Below are 21727 nucleotides of genomic sequence, written 5' to 3'. Positions count from 1 at the left end.
GTCTGTCTGAGCAGTAAGTTTGTCCCTCTGTGCAGGTCAGAGGTCAGAGGTCATCCCCGGACCATCAGCCTCCAGCAGCCCGTGTTGGACGAAGCGTTTCCGTGCTGAGTGAAGCGAACTGGGATCTGAGGCCGAGCTGGTCTAATCGACGGTGGCAGCATAGAGTGAGCTCACGCCTCTAAGCCTCTTACACTAATTCACCTGCTGCTGAGACGACGACCTCCTCCGCCTCCTCCGCCTCCTCCTCGCTCTGCTCCCAAACCGGACTCCCGAACGGGCCGGCACGGCGCTCCGAGCAGGACGGGATCCCGAGGAGCGGCGGAGATGCTGAGCGGAGACGTGGTGGCGGTGTGGGAGGTGGAGCTGAGCGACGGCGTGCACCGGGTGGAGTTCGCTCACGGCACCACCACCGGGAAACGGGTCGTCTGTGTCAACGGACAGGTGAGTGTGTGGCGTCCACCTGTGAGCCCGAGCGCAGGTGATGAGCTGTTAGAAGGATGTTAGGAGCCGAAGAGGAGAAAGCTCTGTTTGGAGTATTGTTTTACTGCAGTAAAAGTAGAAATACTACACTGTGTTACAAAAGTCCTGCATTCAAAATCATGTTTCAGTAAAAGTATCAGAACATTCAGAGAAGTAGCAGTAATACTCTTAAATACTCCAAAACTCCACTGAAGTAAAAATACAGAAGTAAACAGCAGCAAATGTACACAAAGTATCAAAAGTAAAAGTACTCAGATGAGCTCTGTGTTGTACTTTAATCTTGTACCTCATAAACTTTTTCCCTCGATTGCAAAGCGTCACCTTTTATAACGTGCTGTCAAAACGCTGAAAGTAGAACATTTCCCTTGAAAATGTAGAACTGGGAGTAGAAAGTTTGATGGAAATACCCAAGTACCTCAGACTTGTACTTCAGTACAGTTTGTGAAAGTAAAAATACACAAATATCGCTTCACGTTGAGCTGCAGTTCCTCTCTTGGCCACCAGATGCTGCTGTGAGGAAACTGACTGCATTGAAACGAATGAGGAAACTTCAAACTTTTACGTAGAAATACTGCGTTTTTAACGTTTCCCAGCGACTGTTCTCAGATCAGATGTCAGTCCTCTGCTGTGGACAGTTCACCGAAAGCAGGAAACCGTGTCTCCTCCACAGGAAGTCATCAGAAAAGACTGGATGTTCAAGCTGGTCGGAAAGGAGACCTTCACCGTGGGAAGCGCCCAGACCAGAGCCACCATCGCCATCGAGGCCGTCAGCGGGTTCGCCTACGAGTACACGCTGGAGATCGGCGGGAAGAGTCTGCAGAAGTTCATCGACAGCCGGGCGGAGACCACCAAGACGTGGCTGCTGAAGGTGGACGGCGAGGACTGCAGGGTGGTGCTGGGTGAGCGCTTTGTGGGGGGGGGGGGGGGGTGTAGGTGAACGCTGAGGCCTGGTCTGCTCAGGTGGAGGTCAGTGGGGTCATTTTAGGAGACAAGACGACCAGCGTCCGCCTGGCTGGATGACAGACACCCAACCTGATGTCCTCTCAGTAAAAGTCAGTTCACTTCCTGTTTTTAACCGCGGCGTCCGTCTGTTCTGTTCTTCTGTGGTCCAACAGAGAAGGACACCATGGACGTCTGGTGCAACGGACAGAAAATGGACACAACGGTGAGACTCACTCAAAACATGAACATGGACAGAACTGATGTCGTGTTGATTTAGAGCACAGGGTCAGCAGGTGATGCTTATTATTCTAAAGGATGAGGAAATGATCATGCTTTCACAATAAAAGCTTGTCCTCCAGGGAGACAGGTGCTCCTTTCAAAATAAGATTCAAAGCTTCGAGAGGAATGTGTGTCCTCACGAGGGACTCTGGAATCTGTCTCTGAGTGCTTTTGGTGGACTGTCCGCAGGGGGAGTTCGTGGACGACGGCACGGAGACACACTTCATGGTCGGAGAACACGACTGCTGCATCAAGGCGACGAGCAGCGGGAGGAAGAAGAGCGGCATCGTGCACAGTTTACTGCTGGATGGAGAGAAGACAGCAGCCTCGACACAGTAGAGGAGGACGGGCCTGTGGACCACAGCTGGACTTTGACACATTCAGAGAACGAGGTATTTCCACTGGTCGTGATTCAGACACCTGTGACTGCTCTGAGACCAACGATCTGGACTTTTTCCCAGTCACGTGTTCTTCAGGACACGTTTAGAAAGTCCACACACGCAGATGTTCATGTAAACACAGCAAATAAACCCTGAACTGTGCAGCCTTGTGTGTCTTCTTCTGGTTTCCTGGTGATTCCTGTCCACATGTCCGTTCGGACTTTGCAACTTTATTTTGGAGGGGCCCTGATAGAAGTTCCGCTCTGAAAAATAAACGTAATTAATTACTTAATCGATAGAAAATCAGAGAAATTAACTCATTTGAAGGCATTTTTGCGCACCGCCCGCGCAATCAGCATCTTCGTGAATGTCACTGCGTCAAGCACGCGGGAGTTGGCTAAAGGAGGACCGGAAAAACAAGAGGTTTAATGTGCAAAATAAAAGCATTAAAGATGTTGCAAGTGATTGGCTTTGAAATCAGAAGTGTTTTGTGGTTTGAATTCATTTTTTAGACGCATCATTTGTATTAAAAAGAGATGAAAATGACTTTAAATGAAAGAAAAGACATAAAAATAAGCACATACAAGCCAAAGCTGGACAGCAGACTGGAGCTTTGACGAGACTGAAATACACTGTAAACGTTGTTTTATATATTTATCCCTCAGTTCGTAGAGTTTTTATTGTATTTTATTGTAACTCTCTCTACTAATGTAAAATTACCTAAAAATATTCCACAATTTGTCGTCAGTTTTTCATTCAGTGTGAGTTGTCATGGTCTTACAGTTTTTTAACATGGAGATATGTTTATTATCAAACCACTGTTTTCAAAGGCAACTTTAATGGTTATAACTGAGCAGTCAATAAAAAATGAGTAGTTAAAAGGTTTTAGTCAGGTTTCCTCTGGGTGGTGGGCTTGATTCTGGGGGTATTTGTCCTCCTGCTCTGTGGATTTGAGACGTCGTGTTCACGGTATGACGATGACACCGGAGGTTTTATTTTGAAAATCCTTCCCGGAACTCGTCGTGTTGAGTGCGAGCGCCTTGCCTCGCGGGGAGGAAACTCATCGGAGGGTAATGACGTTCCCGGCTGGGCTCCTGTGGCTCCAGTCTGCACGGGATGGAACTCGCAGCGCTGGAAGGGGGAACGGCTGAGCGTTTGGGCGCCGTGTGCGGGACCTACCTGTAAAATTAGCGTGTTTTCCAACACCTGGAGGCATTTTGGAGGCGCTCGAGCGCCGCAGGCTGTCGCGCGTGCAGTTTTGTTCTGGACGGAGACGTAATTCGGCGCAGCTGGTCCCGGAGCGGAGACAAAACAACGGAGGGACGGACGGGAACAGGCATCCTAACTCCCCCACCACGACCCGTAAAGTGTTTACCAAGCTGCCGCACTGTCACCAGCTGCTGCTTTACTCTCTGTTTTTTAAATGGCTGCTTTCGTCTCCTCTCCGGGGCTTTAACTTCCCACTCAGTCGGTATGTAAAGCGGACTTTAACGGCTGAAAAACGGCGAATTTCCCCCCTTTTCCCGGCTTGGGAGCTACAGCTAGTTAGCTTTAGCCGGCTAGCCTAGCCACCTAGCAACAAGGCCGTTTTTTATCCTCCTCGTTTGGTCAGTTATGACTGTAAGTGACTCTGAAAGCTGCTTTAAATCGAGCTAAACTCGAGCGAGTGTCGCTTTAACCGTCCTCGGCCTGTAAGGATATGGGGAAGCTTTGCTCAGCCTGCCGCACATCTGTCACCGCACCGGAATCGGGAACCGGGACGCCCGGGGCAACAGCTGCTTTCACCGGCCAGTAGCAGCAGTCTGGCCGCCTCCGCCAAAGAGAAAAAGCTGGAAATATCGCTGGCTTTAAAGTTCCCGGGGATGTAGAAGAGGATAAATAACCTTTTTTGGCAGAAAAGACTCGCAGTGATTTTCGTTAATTATATTCCTGACAGTACGCAGCGTTCACCGATGTGTTAGGTACACCCAGACCGGGGAGAAGGGCATGATTTGAGGCTTCTCTGAGCCTGGTTCCCTCCTGGAGGTCACAGCTTTCACCTTCCTTCATCATCCTCCTCCTCACCGCGAACAGCCCGCCTGCCCTGCTGACGAACCCAGGTGTTCCCATTCGGAGGTGCAGCGATGAACTACCAGCAGCATCTGGCCAACTCGGCCGCCATCCGCTCCGAGATCCAGAGGTTCGAGTCGGTCCACCCCAACATCTACTCCATCTACGAGCTGCTGGAGCGGGTGGAGGAGCCGCTGCTGCAGAACCAGATCCGGGAGCACGTCATCGCGATTGAAGGTAGGTCAGGTGGAGGCTGGCTGGTGTGAGGGTGTCACAATAAACGTCCCGGTTCGTCCTGCATCATCTGCAACAGCTGCTTTCATTCTTCCAGTGTTTTAAAATCGCTTTTCTGCGCTTTGAAGTGTGAAATCAGGGTGGAGGAAAGTGCTCCAGCACCAGCAGGCTGCAGGTTTGAGTCCCTCCGTCAGTCAGCGCACAGGATCAGACCCTGGACTGAACGCTGCACAGGTGCACCAGCACAGTCTGGACATGTCCTGTCAGCAGCAGTGAAATGGGGCTCTCTTACTGCTTATCAGAAACCATCAGGACCAGTACTCGTCCCCTGAGTTGTCCTACTTGTTGTCCTCTTTTCCAGCTGTGTCCATGACAAAGACATCATGAGCGCTGTCGGGTTGCTGGTTTGATTCCCTGAGTTTTAAGGTTGTATTACCTCAGAGTGATCACTTCAGGTCTGTGTGTTGGGAGTATTTATACACAGGTGTACTGCAGTATTTCATGTCCTGGCAGAGGTCAGGTGTGCCTGAAGCAGCGTTTGCTCCGTCTGATGCTGTTTTACATCCTTTTTCTCTTGGGCTGTTGCACTGTGAAACACTAACATCCTCTTCTGCATTTAGAAAAGTGTAAAGATCTCCTGAACGACCTGCATCTGCTCTGAGATCTGTAAAACCATCCGCCGCTCAGTATTGATTTATTGATCGATGGGAAAAGGTGGTGTCAGCTGGCAGATGTGCTGAATAGAGACGCCGTGTTATTATCGTTGCATTTTGTCCTTTAACCGAGAACACGGCCGTTGAGTCTGACACTGAAACTGTCGGGACGGTTTGAGGAGCTGAGATTCTTTTCCAGGATGAGTTCAGTCTGATGATGATGATGATGATGATGATGATGATGATGAAGATGAAAGGCAGAGCGGCCCCTGTCAGATCCTGTGAGCTCTGTGTTTGTGTCGTACCCGACTGTGTTTGGACAAACGTCCTTCCTGGGCTCGGCCTCTGTGTGTGAGCTCATGTCGTTCAGGAACATCTGTGCGTCGTACACAACCTGCGCCGTGACGGACAGATGTGTCCCGTCAGCTCTGTGGCGTTCGATCTGCACACAGAGAAGGTGAAAACAAGCCGCACGAGGCCGCAAACGAGGCGGCGTTTGATTTGAAAACACACCTTGAACTCTGCAGAACCTCTCTGTGCGTCTACGCCGCTTTAAAGGTCACGTCGAAGCGTTTTCTGACAGGATTTTTGACCTTAACACCCAGAAAATGTCAGGCGGCGCTGCTAAAAATAGCCGTGGACTGTATGCGATGAAGACGCGCACAGACGAGGAGAACTGACTGAGTTTCCTCTGAGTGTGTCTGAACTGAACAGGCTTGAGGGAGATTTTGTAGAAAGCTGAATATTTGAGGAGTGCTGATGGATTTGGGATCAGAGAGCTGGTGAGGACCGGCTGAGGCGCCGTGGCGTGTCGCCGGCTGCACAGCTGTCTGAGGCATGCAACACAGCAGTCGGAGCGGTGACTCGCCGCCTCTTTGCTCATTTCCATTTTCTCTGGATTGGCTGGCGCTCGGTGACTCATGCAGCTGCTTTCATGCTGGAAATAACCCAAAACAGCAGCGGCGGTCGTGCTGTCGGCCTCTTTCTTTGCCCTCAGCGCACATCTGGACGCGTCGCTCGCATTCATGTCGCGTTACGCAAGCTCTCAGCTGGAGAGGCCGCCGTCCTCCCCGTGTGTTTGTTTAGCTGTTATGTAAGGAAACAAACTCCTGCCGCTCCGATCGGCCCAGTTCTGGCTCTTATGAAGCAGGTGAGACTCGGCCTACTTCCTGCGCCGTGACTCACAGCTCGCCTCAGCTCGCCGCCGGCGTGGGGCTCATTTGCATGTGAGGTGTGTGTGAGGACGGACGGACGGATGTCCTGCAGGCCAGGTGACACTGACCCATTGTCAGCGTCCATCCTCAGAGACAGACAGACAGACAGCTGATGTCACGTCTTCATCCAGACATTTTGGACCTTCACAGACAAACGAAGGAGCTCTGTTTCACCAGCCTTCCTCTCCTTTACTTCATTTCCCAGTGATCAGTACTTTCAGTATTTCCCGCCCCCTGCTCTGCTCTGATTGGCTCTGATCACAACATAACCAACCAAAACCAACAAAGGCAACAAACAAACCGCCGGCCAAAGTTCACCTGTTCTCACCTGGAGCCCGTTTGTTCGTTTACTTCTTCCTCGAACAGAACTTCATTCGGCCTCTCCTGAAGTCCGACGATTGATTACAGAGGAGCTGATCCTCTCGGAGCTCATTGATCGGTGTATTGATTTACGGGTTCAGCTCCATGAGCTCACATGAGCTCCGTCCTGTTTGTGTGTTTGGATCAAAACATTAGATTTGAGTCCTGAACAGACAAACGTCCACACCTGTCCACCCGTCACCTGGACGGCTGAGGTCAGCTGATGTGCTGTGGATGTCGTTAGCAGCAGGTGGGACAGTACACACAGTACACACAGTACACACAGTACACATATTGTACCAGATGAAGCTCATTTTCATCTGAAGTGTCTGATCGATTATCAAACAGCTGATTGATTGACGGTTGCAGCTGAAGCGAGGACGTGTCTCAGACCTGCTCCATGATGCAGGTGATGCAGTGTTTGTGATGGACTCAGCCAATCAGAGACAGTCTGACATCAGAGGTATCCGTGTTGTTTGCGTTCACTTGTTTGCTGATCGCAGCACACTTTCTCTTGATGCCGCCGTCACATCAGGACAAAGCCGGAGGCGGGTCGTCCGTCAGAGGGCGCTTACGTAACGCCGCAGCTGATTGACGTCCGCTAATAACAGTAATAAGAAGTCACAGCGATGCTTTTAAAAGGGGGCTTAGCCGTTGCATAACAGCGGCCGCTGCAGCGCTGCCAGCACGCCAGTCTGTCTTGAGAAATTATGCTGAGATCTCTGCACCTTTTGTCCATAGAGCCCCCCCACCCCGCCCCCCCGCCCATGCTGACTGCACCAGATTAGGGCCAACTGCAGACATCATGTCCTCGCTCTGCGAAGTGGTTGTGTACAATCATTTGTTTTCCTGCGGGCCTTCTTTCATTAGGCCTAATGTACGAGGTGAAGCATGAGTCATCGTCAGGCCGGAGCACGGCGAGCGCGCTCAGCGGAGGCGGAGAGACGCCGCGCTCGCCCATTATGTCCCTTTGCATCATGGTTAATTGTGTCGGAAGGGGACGTTTTACAGATTTACTTTGGACACTTATGAAATGAGTTCACCAGAAGCACGATGATCAATATCAGCAGCGAGGCTGAGCGTCGAGCGTATCGGAGCAGGAAACGCCGCCGGTGCACAGAGGAATGTTTCTTAATCTACTGATCAGAGATCAGGGATGTCGCTCCGCTGCGATGCTGCATTGTTCCTCCTCTTCCTTCCCCGCTGACCTCGACACAAACATCTGTCCCATTTTCCAGTGATTCCAGGGAGTGATGTCTTCTGTCAGGCTCAGTAACAGCAGCGTGTGGAGCTGATCCTCGGACCGCGCTGAGGTCAGAGGTCGCTCGGCGTGGTCACCATCTGACCTGAAATCCACCAGTGAGACGAGGTTAACTGGGATCTCTGGGATTAGCTGCAGATCCCAACTTTTCCTGCTCCCTTTAATCTGCCTGCAGTGGGTTATGTGGATCTGTGCTGACACCAGTCCAGCTCAGATTAGAGGTGGAGACCTCCAGGCGGCTGTGAGGCGACCCCGGCCGACACAAACACTGTTTTCAGGTGGGAGGACGAGCCTGGAGGCCGTTTGTGGAAGAGCTCTGATCCCATGTTTTACCTGTTCAAGCGTGAAACATCACTGTGCTGTGATATCAGCTTCTTTGATAGAAAGTCAAAGCTGCAAGAAGCCAGTGATGAGAAGTCAACTACGACTCCCATGGTGCATTTCAGCAAGAAACAGCCAATCACAGAGCTTCTCTGTGGGATTCTGGGTCAGTTCTGGTTGAATTTGATAACTGGTCCCAGTGGCAGCAAAGACAATTTGACTCTCTAAAGAGACAAAACTGTCTGCATTCTTCTTTATAGCAACAGCAGCGAGGGCTGATGGGTGTTGTAGTCTTTAAAGAAAAAAGATTCTCAGACTCAGTTTAACCTGATGGAGATATGAAACCTGTGGACTGACACTGACTTCCTGTCTCACGCAGCATCACATCAGGGTCTCTGTCCACGCGCTGCATTAGTCCACAAACGAGGTTAACGAGATAACGACGTCCCCGAGCGGGTCCCCGTGGTCATTAAGCTCGGAGGATGCGGTCGGGCCGACGAGCTCATCGATCGGTCTGCGGAGGAAGCGGCCGGGGGAATATTGATGCTGGAGAAATGTCAGAGATGTGATGTGTGCGAGGAGGCTCATCGTGCCGCTGCCAGAGGAGGATTTACTCGAGTTAAGAAGCTAAACACCGCGTGAAACGAGCCGCTCGGCGCAAGCTCAACCTCCTCTACCTGCACTGATCTGAGCCGGAGACGACCTGTCAGGGAAACACCTGCTGCCGCTCGCTGAAAGATCACTTCTGCTTTTTGTGTGATTTGCTTTATCGTCTCGTCTCCAACACAGCAGAGGCTGGTTAGACACAAGCTAAACCAACTGAGTGGAACTGTTGAGCCCAATACGCAGCGTGGAGCTCAGATGGAGCTCAGGTGGAGCTCAGGTGGAGCTCAGATGGAGCTCAGGTGGAGCTCAGGTGGAGCTCAGATGGAGCTCAGATGGAGCTCAGGTGGAGCTCAGGTGGAGCTCAGATGGAGCTCAGGTGGAGCTCAGGTGGAGCTCAGGTGGAGCTCAGGTGGAGCAGTCTTCTTCTTTAGAGCAGATTGTTGACATGAAGCACAAACCAGCTGTGTGTGTTCTGCCATGACTGCTTGTTTGGACACGAGCGTTCATATTCACACACGTCATAAACTTCTAGCTGTCTGCTCGTTGTTGTCAATAAAAGCAGCTCATAGGTGCATGCGTGCCCGGTGTGACGCAGGTGAGCACACCTGAAGGTCTGAACAGAAGCGTGTGACCTGTGTGCTGTTGATGTTTCCTCTCCTGCCTTCATCATCCTGTGTGAAGCGTCTTCAAACCTCAGCGTGCCGCGAGCCCCCCTCTCTCCTGTTGTAATTGGGCTCAGCTGAGGAAGGGTCACCTGTGAGCGGCGGCGCTAAAAATACCTCCGCCGCCACGCGGATTCCTCCACTGCCCGTCCGCCGAGCATGCAGATGATGCAAGGATCTCTGGGTAAAAACCTCCAGGGTCCCATTAGGAAATGTAGTTATCAGCCATCCCTGAGTGTGTGTGTGTGTGTGTGTGTGTGTGTGTGTGTGTGTGTGTGTGTGTGTGTGTGTGTTAGCGTTAGCGTTAGCGTTAGCCAAACACATAACTGCTCTCGAATGCAGCACATTCGTTCTGTAAATGCTGCGTTTAAGGCCTCTCGGTCAGTTTTCCAGGTCTCGTTTCACGCCCCGTCCTCGTCCAATGAGGCTCCACGGAGGCTGTTTGGCACAGACAGACTTTTGGACGGCGTTTGGCTGATGTCCCGCTCTGTCTAATCTGTGTCGTCCCAGACACCCTGCCGAGACGCCCGTGTTTGTCTCTTAATCCCTCTGTTTCGAGCTTCCTCAGCATATGGACACACACACACACGCACACACACACACACACACACACACACACACACACGACCAGTGACCCCCAACCCCCCACTGTCCAGACTGGTTTGATCCACAGTCCAGGACCAGTTCCATGTGTTTTATGGTGACATCTGCTCCATTCTTATCTGCTGTGAGCAGCGTCTGTGTTTTCAGCTCCGTCCAATAGGAGGCCAGAGTTTCTCAGGTGTGTTTGGTTCTTTGAGTTCTCGTCAGAAAGAAGCTGGTCTCTGTGGTTTTTCCTTCACAGCAGCTCGTGCTGGTCCTCAGACGTTCATCCTGCTCCAGACCGGCTCAGACTGTGGACCTGAACCTGAAGTCCTCAGGTTTCATGTATCAGCGTGATTCGTCCTGTAACCTGATGCCGCCTCGGCGGTTTGCGTGTCTCTCTTTGCGCTGAAGCTCATGCAGAAATATGAAGTTCGGGGAGCCAGATGTTTTGGTTGGCGGGCCTGACGAGGCTGCTGTTGGCCTATAAATAGCTCCAGCTGTGTGTAATGACAGGACACATTGTTGCTGAGCATATAGAGCCTGTGGACTGGTGGAGCTCACTTTCATGGATATATGCGGATCACTGGAACGGAACCACGTGGGTCAGAGCTGCTGTGATTGGTCGGTGAACAGGAAGTACATGTTTTAGTCGTTTAGTAATGACAACAGCTTTGGTTTTGTCTTGTTGGTCAAGCAGAGTGACACATTAGAGGATGTCGGCTTGGACTGAGGGACGCCGTGATGGACACTCTGACGTCCAGCGGACATTAATCAATAATGAAAGTGATCGGTGATGCGCGGGCAAAGTGTGTGTCTTTGATGGAACTGCTGACCTGCGCAGACTTCCATCTCCTGAACGAAGACGTCCTGCAGCTCGATGGATCATAAAGGTGAATAATCTATCAGCTCATACGAGATGATAATAATCAATATCAGCTGCTGATCAGTCCGTCAGACCGCGCTGTCCCTCGTCCTCTCCCCTCCTCGTCTTCGTCTCAGAACAGTTTTTAATGGGTCATTGTGTCTGAATAATGCAGAGCTCCAGGCTTTGATGCTAAATTTGGTTTGGCATCTCGCTGCCGATTGGCTGATCTGTATCTCTGAGCGCCTGTCGTCTTCTCCCGTCGTCCCTCCCTTCTGCTGAAGTCTGTCCACGTCTCTTCTTCTGGTCACTTCTGACCTCGAGCGTTTCCGCTTCCTGCACATCACAGTGATGGCTGATGGGAAACCCCTCACCTGCTCTGGTGCTGCTGATGTTTCACACCTTTCCCGCTGACTTGGCAGAAAGCTGAGTCTTGCGTCCACAGAGGTTTTACCTGTCCGTCCGGTTTCTGAGGAGCAGAGCTGACAGCTGAGGTGAAGCTGCTCCTCTCAGGCCTCCACCTGCCCGAGTCACTGCCCAGGTGGAGGTGGAGGTGGAGGCACTCGCTCCTCTTCCTGGTTTGACGCAGACTCGGCGCTCAAACGGCTGTTTTGATAGCTGATATCTTTAAACCCTTTAAGCCCTCTGTTCTCTGCTCGTGGAGCGCGAGGACGTGCTGCTGCCGCAGGGTTTGGACTGTTGGTCTGATCAGATCAGACGCCTGAACACGTTGTTTTGGGCATTTTTAAAATGAATGTTTTATGGGCCAGTGGTTGAAAGAGTAATCACAGAGTGAACTGACGATGAGATGTGTTTTAAGAGTCTTCCTCCAGCTTTGGTGCTTTGGTGCTTTGACGACATTCGTTGTTCTTCTGTTGTGTGAATCAGGCCGACCTGCTGAAGGTGTGCAAACTGCTGCAGCAGCGACTGCGTCGTGTTGTGAAGCCTTCGGTTTCCTGCTGGCTGCAGAACACAAACAGGAATTTCTTTGTGTGACTCAGCAGAAATCAAAGTCAGTGACTGCGAGGATCAGTGCAGGCATGTGAGAGGAAAAGCAGACCAGGACTTCACGTCAGCACGATGCTGCTCTTTGATCTGCTTTCAGAGGAACTGCTCAGCAGATGAGGTGAAGCACGGGGCCGTGACCAGGAACTGAACCACACTTTATACTGCCCTGAGGTTCCTCATTGTGTTCATGCCAAAAACACGCTGCCGGAACTGAACGTCTCTTCAGCAGAGCGACAGGCGGAGAGCTGAGCTGAGTTCCTGCAGCTCTGACGCTCACAGAGAGGCTCTGGTACGAGGTGATGCTGCTCAGCCTCCACGTCTGCTCTGTGATCCTCTAACGAGCCTCAGAACGTCGTCCTCTCTGAACGGTCGAGTCAGACGAGGCCGGCTGTGAGGACAGTGAGAGGTCAGTCTTTACTTTTGTCCTCTCTGTCCTCATCGTCCCTTCAGCTCACATATGAACCCGAGTCAGTCAGGAGATCACACCTGGACGTACGCTGTTTGCTGCGAGACATGTCCGCCTCTGGGGGACGTCTCAATGATCTGCTTCCTGATCCACACATGCAAAAACACCAGAAATCCCCTCATACACAGAATCCTCCCCCTCAGATCTCGGTGCCTCTGGCCTCCTCTCACACCTGTTATCCTGTGTGAAGGCACCTTGGAGGACGTCCAGCTGCTGAAAACACCTGCAGGGACCAAAGCGACGTCTCTGGGACGTCGGTGCTGCTACAGATTTGCACATTTATATTTCATATATTCTTTAAGTGTGAGAACCAGATTATAGATGAGCACATCTCTCTGTCAAAGGGACCTGGGGGGCAGACCGGGGGCCTGGGGCCGGCCCTGTCCAGTGGTCTTCATCGTACCTACGTGAAAATGATGCGTCCACCGTCCGGAAGCCTCGCGTCCCTGCAGCTGTGGCGTCCAGCTGCAGCGGGCCTCTTCCCGTCGTCAGCCTCTTTAACAGGAGGGGAAGCTGCAGACACTGACCCGACCAAAACAATAGCCGAGCCGAGGTCTCATGCAGGTATAAAAATAGGCCGCTGGCTTCCTGCCCGCTCCTCAACAATGCTCCCACATTTCTATGTCCTGTTGGCATGAAGCGGAGCGGGACTTTGAAACCAGGCCGCTCACAGCGTCCACAGGACGGACCGAGAGGACGGACCGAGAGGACGGCAGGAGACGCTAATGCTCGTTAAACATAGAGGAGCTTGTGTTACTGAGGAGCGAATCAGAGCGAGCGGAGGAGGGAGACACCTCCATCCACCTCTCCACAGCTCCCAGGGGAGGCTGATGTCACTTCCTGCTCCATCGATCGCTTCTTGTGAGGCGTGGTGTCGGACGGGGGCCCTGACCGCCGGCTCGGCAGCGTCGGCCCGGTTCTTTGACTCGTCTCAGCTCTGCTTGTCCTGCGCGTGTTGGAGGCGCAGCAGATGCTCTGAGCCCCTGAAGGCCTCGCCTCGTTCACCGATTAATGATTTATCGCCTAATTAGTTTGACTCCACAACCACCAGCAGCTCGCCTGATTAGAGCGGCTCCGTGAGCGCAGGCAGTGGGGGGATGCCGAGCGTTTGGTTGATTTTGGAGTTTTGGTCCCGATATCAGATTTTCGTGATACCACCGGAGGACGGATGGCGCCGTCACTCTTCTTCTCCTTCTGTTGTTTGGTCGCTGTGTTAAAGCTGAATTTCTCTTCTTCTTTCTTGAGCATCGACGAGCTTCTTCTGTTCAGCGACTGCAAACACAACGAGCTGCCGTTTGTGAGGACGGTGAGTGTCCTTCAGAAGCCACGGTGGCCTCAGAGGGCCATAAACCACAGGCGGCACAGAAAGTGCTTTTACAGGGTCGACACTCGTCCCCATCTGTCCTCCATACAGGAAATCAATCGTCCCCTCAGCCTGCACAGGACCCCGCCTTTGTCTCAGGTCGCCATCTGGCCGGAGGACGCTTGATCCTGCTCTTGTTTTCTGTCTGTCAGCTCTGGATGACGCAGCGCTGCTCGGCGGCGAGACGTTTGACGTCTGAGAGATGGAAGAAGCTCCAGAGTCAGATCTCCAGATGAACGCAGAGACTTAATGTCAACAAACACCACGACCTGCTGGTGATGACCTCTGACCTCCCACCGCAAGCACACGTCCCAGCAGGGATCAGTGAGTCACACCAGGACAGTGTTGGCAGCAGCGTCGTGCAGCGCTGGTCGTGACGGCTCGCTCTGCTGCGTCCTCCTCGCCTGCAGTATCACATTCAGGGACAGCGTGTCCAGCAGCCCGCCGCGTAAATCGCTTCATTTTAAGTAAGGGATTATTAATCTGCCTCAGCTGGAGCTGGACAGCAGCGCTGACCCCGCGGGGTCTGAGGGCGCCACAGGCTGGCAGCCGGACAGGGCCCCTGGCACAGGAGCCCCGTAATACTGTAAGCTGTTTACACACACACACACACACACACACACACACACACACACACACACACGCGTTTCCTGAGTCCATGCAGGGACATCCTTCATCCAATCATGTGTTCACAAAGCGGTGAACCTCTCCATCCTCTGATCGACTGAGCCTTCCCAGGACGCCCCTTTCAGACCCAATGATCCTCTCACCTGTGACCAATGAGCCTGTTTACCTGTGTGTGTGTGTGTGTGTGTGTGTGTGTGTGTGTGTGTGTGTGTGTGTGTGACCTCTGACCTCCCGCCCTCTCCGTCCTCTTTCTTCTTCACTGCTGGATGTGTGTGTGGTGTTTATCATGTGAGGTGATCGTTTGGGATTGGTCACTTCCTCCCAGCTGACGCTTTGATGTGAGAGAGTGAGTCATTGGGGCGATCGAGCTTGTCTGCTGTGATGAGCAGAGAGAGAGAGAGAACGATCACAGTTCAGTTTCCTGTTTTCATCCTTTTTTTACTTTCCTCTTTTCTTTCCTCGTTTCCTCTCCTCTTTTCTTCCCCGTCTCCTCTCATCTCCTCACCCCCATGATTCCTTTGTCTCTTCTGTTGTTACCTCTCCTTATTTTCTCTCCTCTCCTTTCATTGTTTCCTCTCCTCTTTTCTTGTCTCCTCATATTTCTGCTCCTCTCCTCTTTGCCTCCTCTCCTCTCTCTCATCCCCTCTCCTCTCCTCTTTGCTCTTTGGCTCCTCTCGTCTCCTCTCCTCTCCTCTCTCTCTTATCCGCTCTCCTCTCGTCTCCTCTCCTCTCTCTCGTCTCCTCTCGTCTCCTCTCCTCTCTCTCTTATCCGCTCTCCTCTCGTCTCCTCTCCCCTCTCGTCCTCCCACTCCTGAGTGACTCCTCTATGACTCACCCTTGAAGCAGCGCTGTGTGTGTCTGTCAGTCTTTTATGGATTTGCAGTATTTCAGCAGAAACTCCCACTGCGTCAAATTGTTCCCCACAAAAAGCTTCATCGAGCTCCTCAGACGCTTCGAATCTCCTCAGCATTTGACACAGATTCTCTGCTCCTCATCTCCTGCCTCCAGCAGGCCAGAACAATCTTCATAATAATAATAATAATAATAATAATAATAATAATAACAACAAACCGGTGTCTGAGATGCTGAAACGTTGATCGAACAGAATCCAGTGAAATCAGGAGTTTAAAGTCGTGCAGCAGCCTTTGACAGGATCCTTCTGTCTGTTTGATGACACTTTAAAAATGACGCCAAAGGCCGTTCACCTCATTGGCTGCTTGTTTTGGCAGAATTTACGGCATTCAAAGAGGCAGAAATATCTGTTTGTGTGACAGTGTGATGGAATGTGTTCTGTCCTAAAATTTGAAGAAATGGCGACGGAGAGATGAAAGTTTCCCGGTGGCTTCGTCACGCCTGGAGGGCTTTATTTCCAAAGAGAGCTGAGCTGTTTTGTTGTGTTAAAGCTGGACGGAGGAGAAAATAGCTGATATGAAGAAGAAGAAGAGGATGATGAAGGAGGAGGAAAAGGATTAGACCTGAATTAGGGACAAGGAGAGAAAAAGAGGAGACAGGAGAGGAGAAAGGAAGGAAGGAAAAGGAGAACAGGAGGAGGGTAGGAGGTAGAAGAAAGGAGAGGAAACAAAGCTGATCCCTCGAGCCACGCCTCCAACAACAAAGCATTCTGGGAGAAAAATAAGACTTCTGTGAATTGGAGCCTGTGTGGGAAGCCCCAAATTCCTCTTAAAGACGAGAGGGAAAACAGCAGAGAGGAAACCAGCGACCGACAACAAGCGCCGCACACTCATCTGCACAAACTCCGTCTAACTGTGTGTGTCATCAACAGTTTGTCTTCTCAGCACGGACGACCGTCCGCCACAGCCTGCGTCTGTGAGCGCAGCGCGTTTTCCTCGCATGTTCAGCCCGTTTTGGAGAAGAGGTCATTGGAAAGGACCGCTGACACAGCAGCACGTAAAGTGACACCAGGCGAATGTAAACATCGTCGCCGCCGCCTCAGAGCGAGCGTCTACCTGCCGCAAAGGTAGAAAAAACAGCGACACGCAGGCGTCGTTTCCTGTCACTGTTTCACAATAAAAGCACGAGAAGCAGCCGCAGAGGAGAATGTTCTGTTAGCGAGGCTGATGTCAGTCAATTTAATAACACCGGATCACATGCTGCATCATTTCCTGTCAGTCCCAGCGCGGGGAAGGCGGACCCCGCCACTGACAGTCGAAGCTACGCAGAGCCAATCACTGAATAGATATAAATGATGAGGCTCGATTTGATCTTGAGGGTTGTAAATAAAACACTGCACTTCTCCTTTAAAAATCTGTATTGATGACGAAGAGATCGTGTCCTGATTTGGACGTGACTCCAGCGAATGCAGCATGAACTTTAACCTCATCAGCCAATTGAATCAGCGCCTCAGACAGACCCTCGATTCATCTCTGCATTACTGCTGAACTATTTTAGGAGGCTGAGCGGCGCAGGAAGTCTCTCCCCCGTCCTCATCCCTCTTTTATGATATGAAGGAAGACTCGTCGCCGGGGACAAATGGTCCAAGGACTTCAGTCACAGAGAAAATGCACTTTTTTCATTTTAGTTGGATTATTATCAATAATAGACTCAATACACTGATATCAGTCCTTTAAAATGAGCTGAAAATCACGTAAGAGGTCTCACAATGTGTTCTTTTTTTAACAAAGGAGAGTTTCTGGTTTGGATGAATGAAACGTCACATGAATCTGGTTGAGACATCATTGATAAGAGGACGTGTTTGGCATCAGATCCAGTTTCTGGTGCAGTGCTGTCCCAGTTTATTGATGAGGTGGAGGATTCACGGCTTGCTGAGACGGTGCGCCGCTGTCCCGGTTCATACGGCAGCAGAGTTATGGCTCTGTGGGTGTGTGTGTGTGTGTGTGTGTGTGTGTGTGTGTGTGTGAGAGAGAGAGTCTGATTTTTCCTTTCAAGGTCACACACTGTCTCCCAGAGATGAATTGTACACCAGTCTGGCCTGAACGTGGACACACACACACACACACACACACACACACACACACACACACACACACACACACACACACACTGGTCCCCGTCCCTCAGTCGATTCAGTGGTAGAAGATGAATCGACTCATTGTTCGTCATTTTCAGGCAGAATTTGCTGCTTTTCTGTCTTTCAAACCATCTGAGTGTGTGTGGAGTGTTCGTCAAAGGTCGTCCATTCAGAGAAGATAAAGTGACTAATGGAGACGATCAGAGGCAGATCGATCAATAATCTTTGATGCCGTGGTCGCTGGCGGTCTTGGAACCAGTTCTGTCCTTTAAACCTCTTACGGGTGATCATTAGGAGCTCCTGAGGATGAGGGTGATGAGGAAGCAGCAGTCAGATGAGGTCGTCACTTTGCGGGATTTCGTCAGGAAGTGGCTGCTCTTAATTACTGATGATGAGCTCAATCGATCGATTGATCGATCAATCACAGGCTGAGCTGAGGCAGATCACCACAGGCTCGTTCCTTATAGGCCAGTCAGGATCTTCTGTGTGTGTGTGTGTGTTTGCCATTTCATGTTTGAGTGTGTTTGTCTGTGTGTGTGTGTGTGTGTGTGTGTGTTTCAGGGACTGTTCTAAATGTGTGTGTTTGGCTCTCGGCTGTTACTGTGATTCTGGATGTGTCTGCCTGCATTTGCATTTATCCCTGTGGGCTGTGTGTGTGTGTGTGTGTGTGTGTGTGTGTGTGTGCGTGTGTGTGTGTGTGTGTGTGTGTGTCTGTGTGTGTGTGTGTGTGTGTGTGTGTGTGCGCTGTATATTTAGATCGACTGGGTTTTGTTCTTTTCACTCACATATGATTCACTCTCTGCAGAACAAGCCTCATCCTGCCTCTCCTCACAGCTGTACTTCATGTTGAACAGTGATTTTAAAAAGAGGATGATGAGGATGAAGCCTGGTTCTGTCTCTGTTCATCTTCATCCTGCTGACTTTTGATGTTTTACATGTGGATTCTGAAGCTTTCTACCTGAGCATGCATGGTTCAAGATCAGAGCATAATTTGGGGACAGAGTAAGATTTGGATTGCAACAAAGCCTTTTTTCTTAATTTGTGCAAAGTCCTGTTCAAAACCTCCTTTGGAAATCTGCCAATTTAAGACAGAGGCCGAAGCATCGTCCAGTCTGGCCAATGGAATCTCTGGTGGGTCTTTGAAAGGCATTCTGGGAGCTGCAGGATGTGTCTTTGGCTGATGTGTCTGCTCAGTGAGACACGTCGGGGTCTTGAACCTGTGATCTTTACGTTTCAGGACACTTTCAGCGTCTCTGAATGCTCTGTGAGACCTGAGAGACCAGCTGTAGCGAGCCCGTCCTGCCCGCCAGCACACACACACACACACACACAGACGTTTTTAAAAATTAACCAGCATGGTGGAATCTGACCCACTAAATCACAGTCGGGTTATTCTCGGAGCACCGGCGCCCTCTGCAGGCCACAGCACGGTGACCTACAATCAGCTTCAGTCAGCAGCAGTGAAAGAAGTCACTGGTTTCCAGCAGCCTCCCACTGGTCAGTGAACTCTTGAAACCAGTTCCATCATTGTGGAATTTCTTCCTGGTTTTCAGGATGATTTTCAGCCCCGATGGAAAAAGATCAAGATGTTCTTTGATCCTTGAGGACCAGCGTGAAGGTCCAGCTGAGGGCCTGGAGACGCTCTGTCCGACCTCTTCGCAGTCATGGAAACCTTCCTAAAACGCATCTCATCTCATCTTGAAGCTCGTCTTCAAACAGGGCTCAGCTCGGTGTGTCCTCTCTGCTTTTCTCCAGGCAGCAGCGCCCTCTGCTGGTGGGATCGACCCTCGTTACGTCTCCTCGTCTCTCAGCGGACTTCAGGCTCTGTCCTCTCCACCGGTGGATATTTGGCCTGTTTTTGGGTCACGGCTGTCAGCTTGAATCCTCCTCACGTTCACCTGCTGGTTTTGTTGTCTGGAGTCCAAAGTGGAGGCGAAGACAGAGGACGGACAGAGCAGCGTTTCAGAGCTCATGTCCCAAACCAGCACCGTTTGACACGTGATCAGGACACGTCTCGCTGTGACTTTAATGACACCTGAGGACAGACGTCTGATGTCCAACTCTCTGGACTTGTGAAGCTCCTGAAACGAAGCCCACCGCTGGCCTTCAGGCGGTCGTGGTCCCTGAAGGCCTCTGTTGTCCAAAACATTGAAGACACACTGAGATGAGGACAGAGAGACGTACAAGGAGTGTGTTAAATGTGGATGTCGAAAGTGTTTGTGTGTGTGTGCGTGTGTGTGTGTGTGTGTGTGTGTGTGTGTGTGTGTGTGTGTGTGTGTGTGTGTGTGTGTGTGTTTGAGGCTGGCCAGCAGGTGGCAGCACTGAGCTGTGGTGTGTTTGGAATGGGAGGAATGCTGGGAATTGTGTGTGTGTGTGCGTGTGTGTGGGTGGTTGTGCGTGGCCACAGTGTGTTTGTGTCTCAGACGAGCTGTTCAAAGTACTGCAGTACTACTGGTACTTCACTGAAGTATTTTGACACTGTGGCTCTTTGTGATTGTCCTCCTTCGTGAACAGTGTCCAGACTGACGTGTTAAAGGACGAGGAGACACTTTTTAAGGCTTCAGCTCTGAAGATTATGGGATGGACATGTGCAAAAACACATGTGAAACACAATAAATATGATGACAGTATGAAGACAACGAGTTTGTCTGTGTGGTGTCGTCCTAAACGTCAGCTTACAGATATTATTAACACCTCAGTTTGAAGTTTTTGAACATTTCCAGCCTGATTTGATGAATTAACGCCGGTCACCACGCTGCAGGTCTTAACGGGGATGATGGAGGTGAGAGCAGGGGGTGGATGAGTGAGGATGAGGCCAGCAGAAGTAGGTCACACACACACACACACACACACAGTCACACACACAGTCACATTACTAATGTATGTATGCAGGAGCACAGGTCAGAGCACAGCTGCTGCCGCTGAGCCAGGCTTCATGTCAGCCAGGTGTTTACAGAGGCGTCAGGTGTGCCAGGCGAGCAACAGGAGGCGCCGCGTGCTTCACCCACGGCTGAATAATACGTGTTAAAGACCTGAAGTCTTCCTCGAATCGATGAAGCTCGTCGTCTGATGTCTCAGCATTGACTCGTGTGGTGATGAAGCATGAAGTGGTGAAATAACTGATGTGAGTGTGTTTCTGACTGTGAACACGTGAACAATCAAAGAGCTGCTGTTTGACAGTCGAGGAGGATGATGATGATGATGACGATGATGATGATGACGATGATGATGATGATGACGATGATGATGGAGATCTCAGCCTCGGCCTGCTGCTCTTCATCTGATGGATCACATTCATCAAACTGCAGAGGTTTCTGTTGCACAGCTCAGTGAGAGCTGAGAACCAATCAGCTGTCTCTGATCACTGTGACACACACACACACACACACACACACACACAGGACTCTGAATAATTAATGCCTCCCTCTCTCTGCTCTCTAATGATGTCTCGAGGGCACGAGTGTACTCTATGTGTACACTGTGTGTGTACATATATACATGTGTGTTCTGTTTGTGCATACATGTACCCCCCCCACACACACCCACACACACACTTCCTGTGTGACATTTCCATTCATCCTCTCAGATAATCCCAAACGTCTCTGCTGAGGTTCAAACAGTCTCCGTGTCATAAAAATCACCTTTATTCTCAGATTTCCACTTCTTTTATCGTGTGTGTTCATGTTTGTGTGTGTGTTCATGTTCAGTAATATTTCCCAGCAAATCTTCTCATTGGTGAGGCTGGAAGTGAAGATTTCTTTATCATTTCTGTTCGAAAAGATGATCAAAATGACGACATATCAAGTTATCGTCTATTATTTCAGCATTTATCATTATTATTCATAAAAAACATTTATAAAACAGAAAGGCCTCATTCACAGCTTCCAGCTCACTGACACTGAACGCAGCATGGAGCGTTTTATTTTGAAAGAACCATCAGTTTGTCTTCCTGTAGTTGGACATACGATTAATCCTTTTCAATCTTTCCTGTCTCTTAATGTGAAGGACATGAATCCGTCCGTCTCATTTTTAGCTTTAAAATTCTCTCTCCTCCGTCTCAGTCCTCACCTGCTGTCCTCTCTCCCCCTCCGCTCTCTGATTTGGGTCGAGTCAGGTGGGGTCTGTTATCAGCCCGTCCCCAGCTGTCCCCCCTCACCTCCTCGTCTTCCTGGGACCTCCTCCCGCTCCACACTTCCTGGCCTCGGACCAATCAGAGTCTTAGTTTAACGCAGCGTTTGTGTTCAGCTCCAAGCATCTGGTTCCCATTGTAGCCAGGGATTAAAATACGACAGCGTGTGTGTGTGTGTGTGTGTGTGTGTGTGTGTGTGTTTTAGCATATTATGTGTGTTAGCTTGTGTTCAGTCTGGCCTCTCATGGGATTTTGGA

General features: G+C 50.8%; 2 protein-coding genes across 5 annotated transcripts in view; both read left to right on the top strand.

Annotated features, from left to right (window-relative positions):
* The window catches only part of faimb (Fas apoptotic inhibitory molecule b), a 4773-nt gene extending 2528 nt beyond the window's left edge, over positions 1-2245 (top strand). The window contains exons 1-4 of the mRNA XM_076723379.1: positions 1-441; positions 1151-1379; positions 1596-1645; positions 1891-2245. The exon at positions 1-441 is cut by the window's left edge and continues 2528 nt beyond it. Coding sequence (XP_076579494.1) covers positions 325-441; positions 1151-1379; positions 1596-1645; positions 1891-2040 — 546 coding nt within the window. The 5' untranslated portion in view covers positions 1-324 and the 3' untranslated portion in view covers positions 2041-2245. The remainder of the gene's footprint in view (positions 442-1150; positions 1380-1595; positions 1646-1890) is intronic.
* A 944-nt stretch (positions 2246-3189) lies between these two features.
* The window catches only part of agap1 (ArfGAP with GTPase domain, ankyrin repeat and PH domain 1), a 117432-nt gene continuing 98894 nt past the window's right edge, over positions 3190-21727 (top strand). For all 4 annotated transcript variants that reach the window (XM_076723280.1, XM_076723278.1, XM_076723279.1 and 1 more), the window contains exon 1: positions 3190-4367. In XM_076723280.1, the coding sequence (XP_076579395.1) occupies positions 4205-4367 (163 nt within the window). In that variant the 5' untranslated portion in view covers positions 3190-4204. The remainder of the gene's footprint in view (positions 4368-21727) is intronic.

The sequence above is a fragment of the Chaetodon auriga genome, chromosome 23, assembly GCF_051107435.1.
Source record: "Chaetodon auriga isolate fChaAug3 chromosome 23, fChaAug3.hap1, whole genome shotgun sequence".
In the NCBI taxonomy this organism is placed as follows: Eukaryota; Metazoa; Chordata; class Actinopteri; order Chaetodontiformes; family Chaetodontidae; genus Chaetodon; species Chaetodon auriga.
This window is presented reverse-complemented; position numbering and strand designations above follow the sequence as displayed.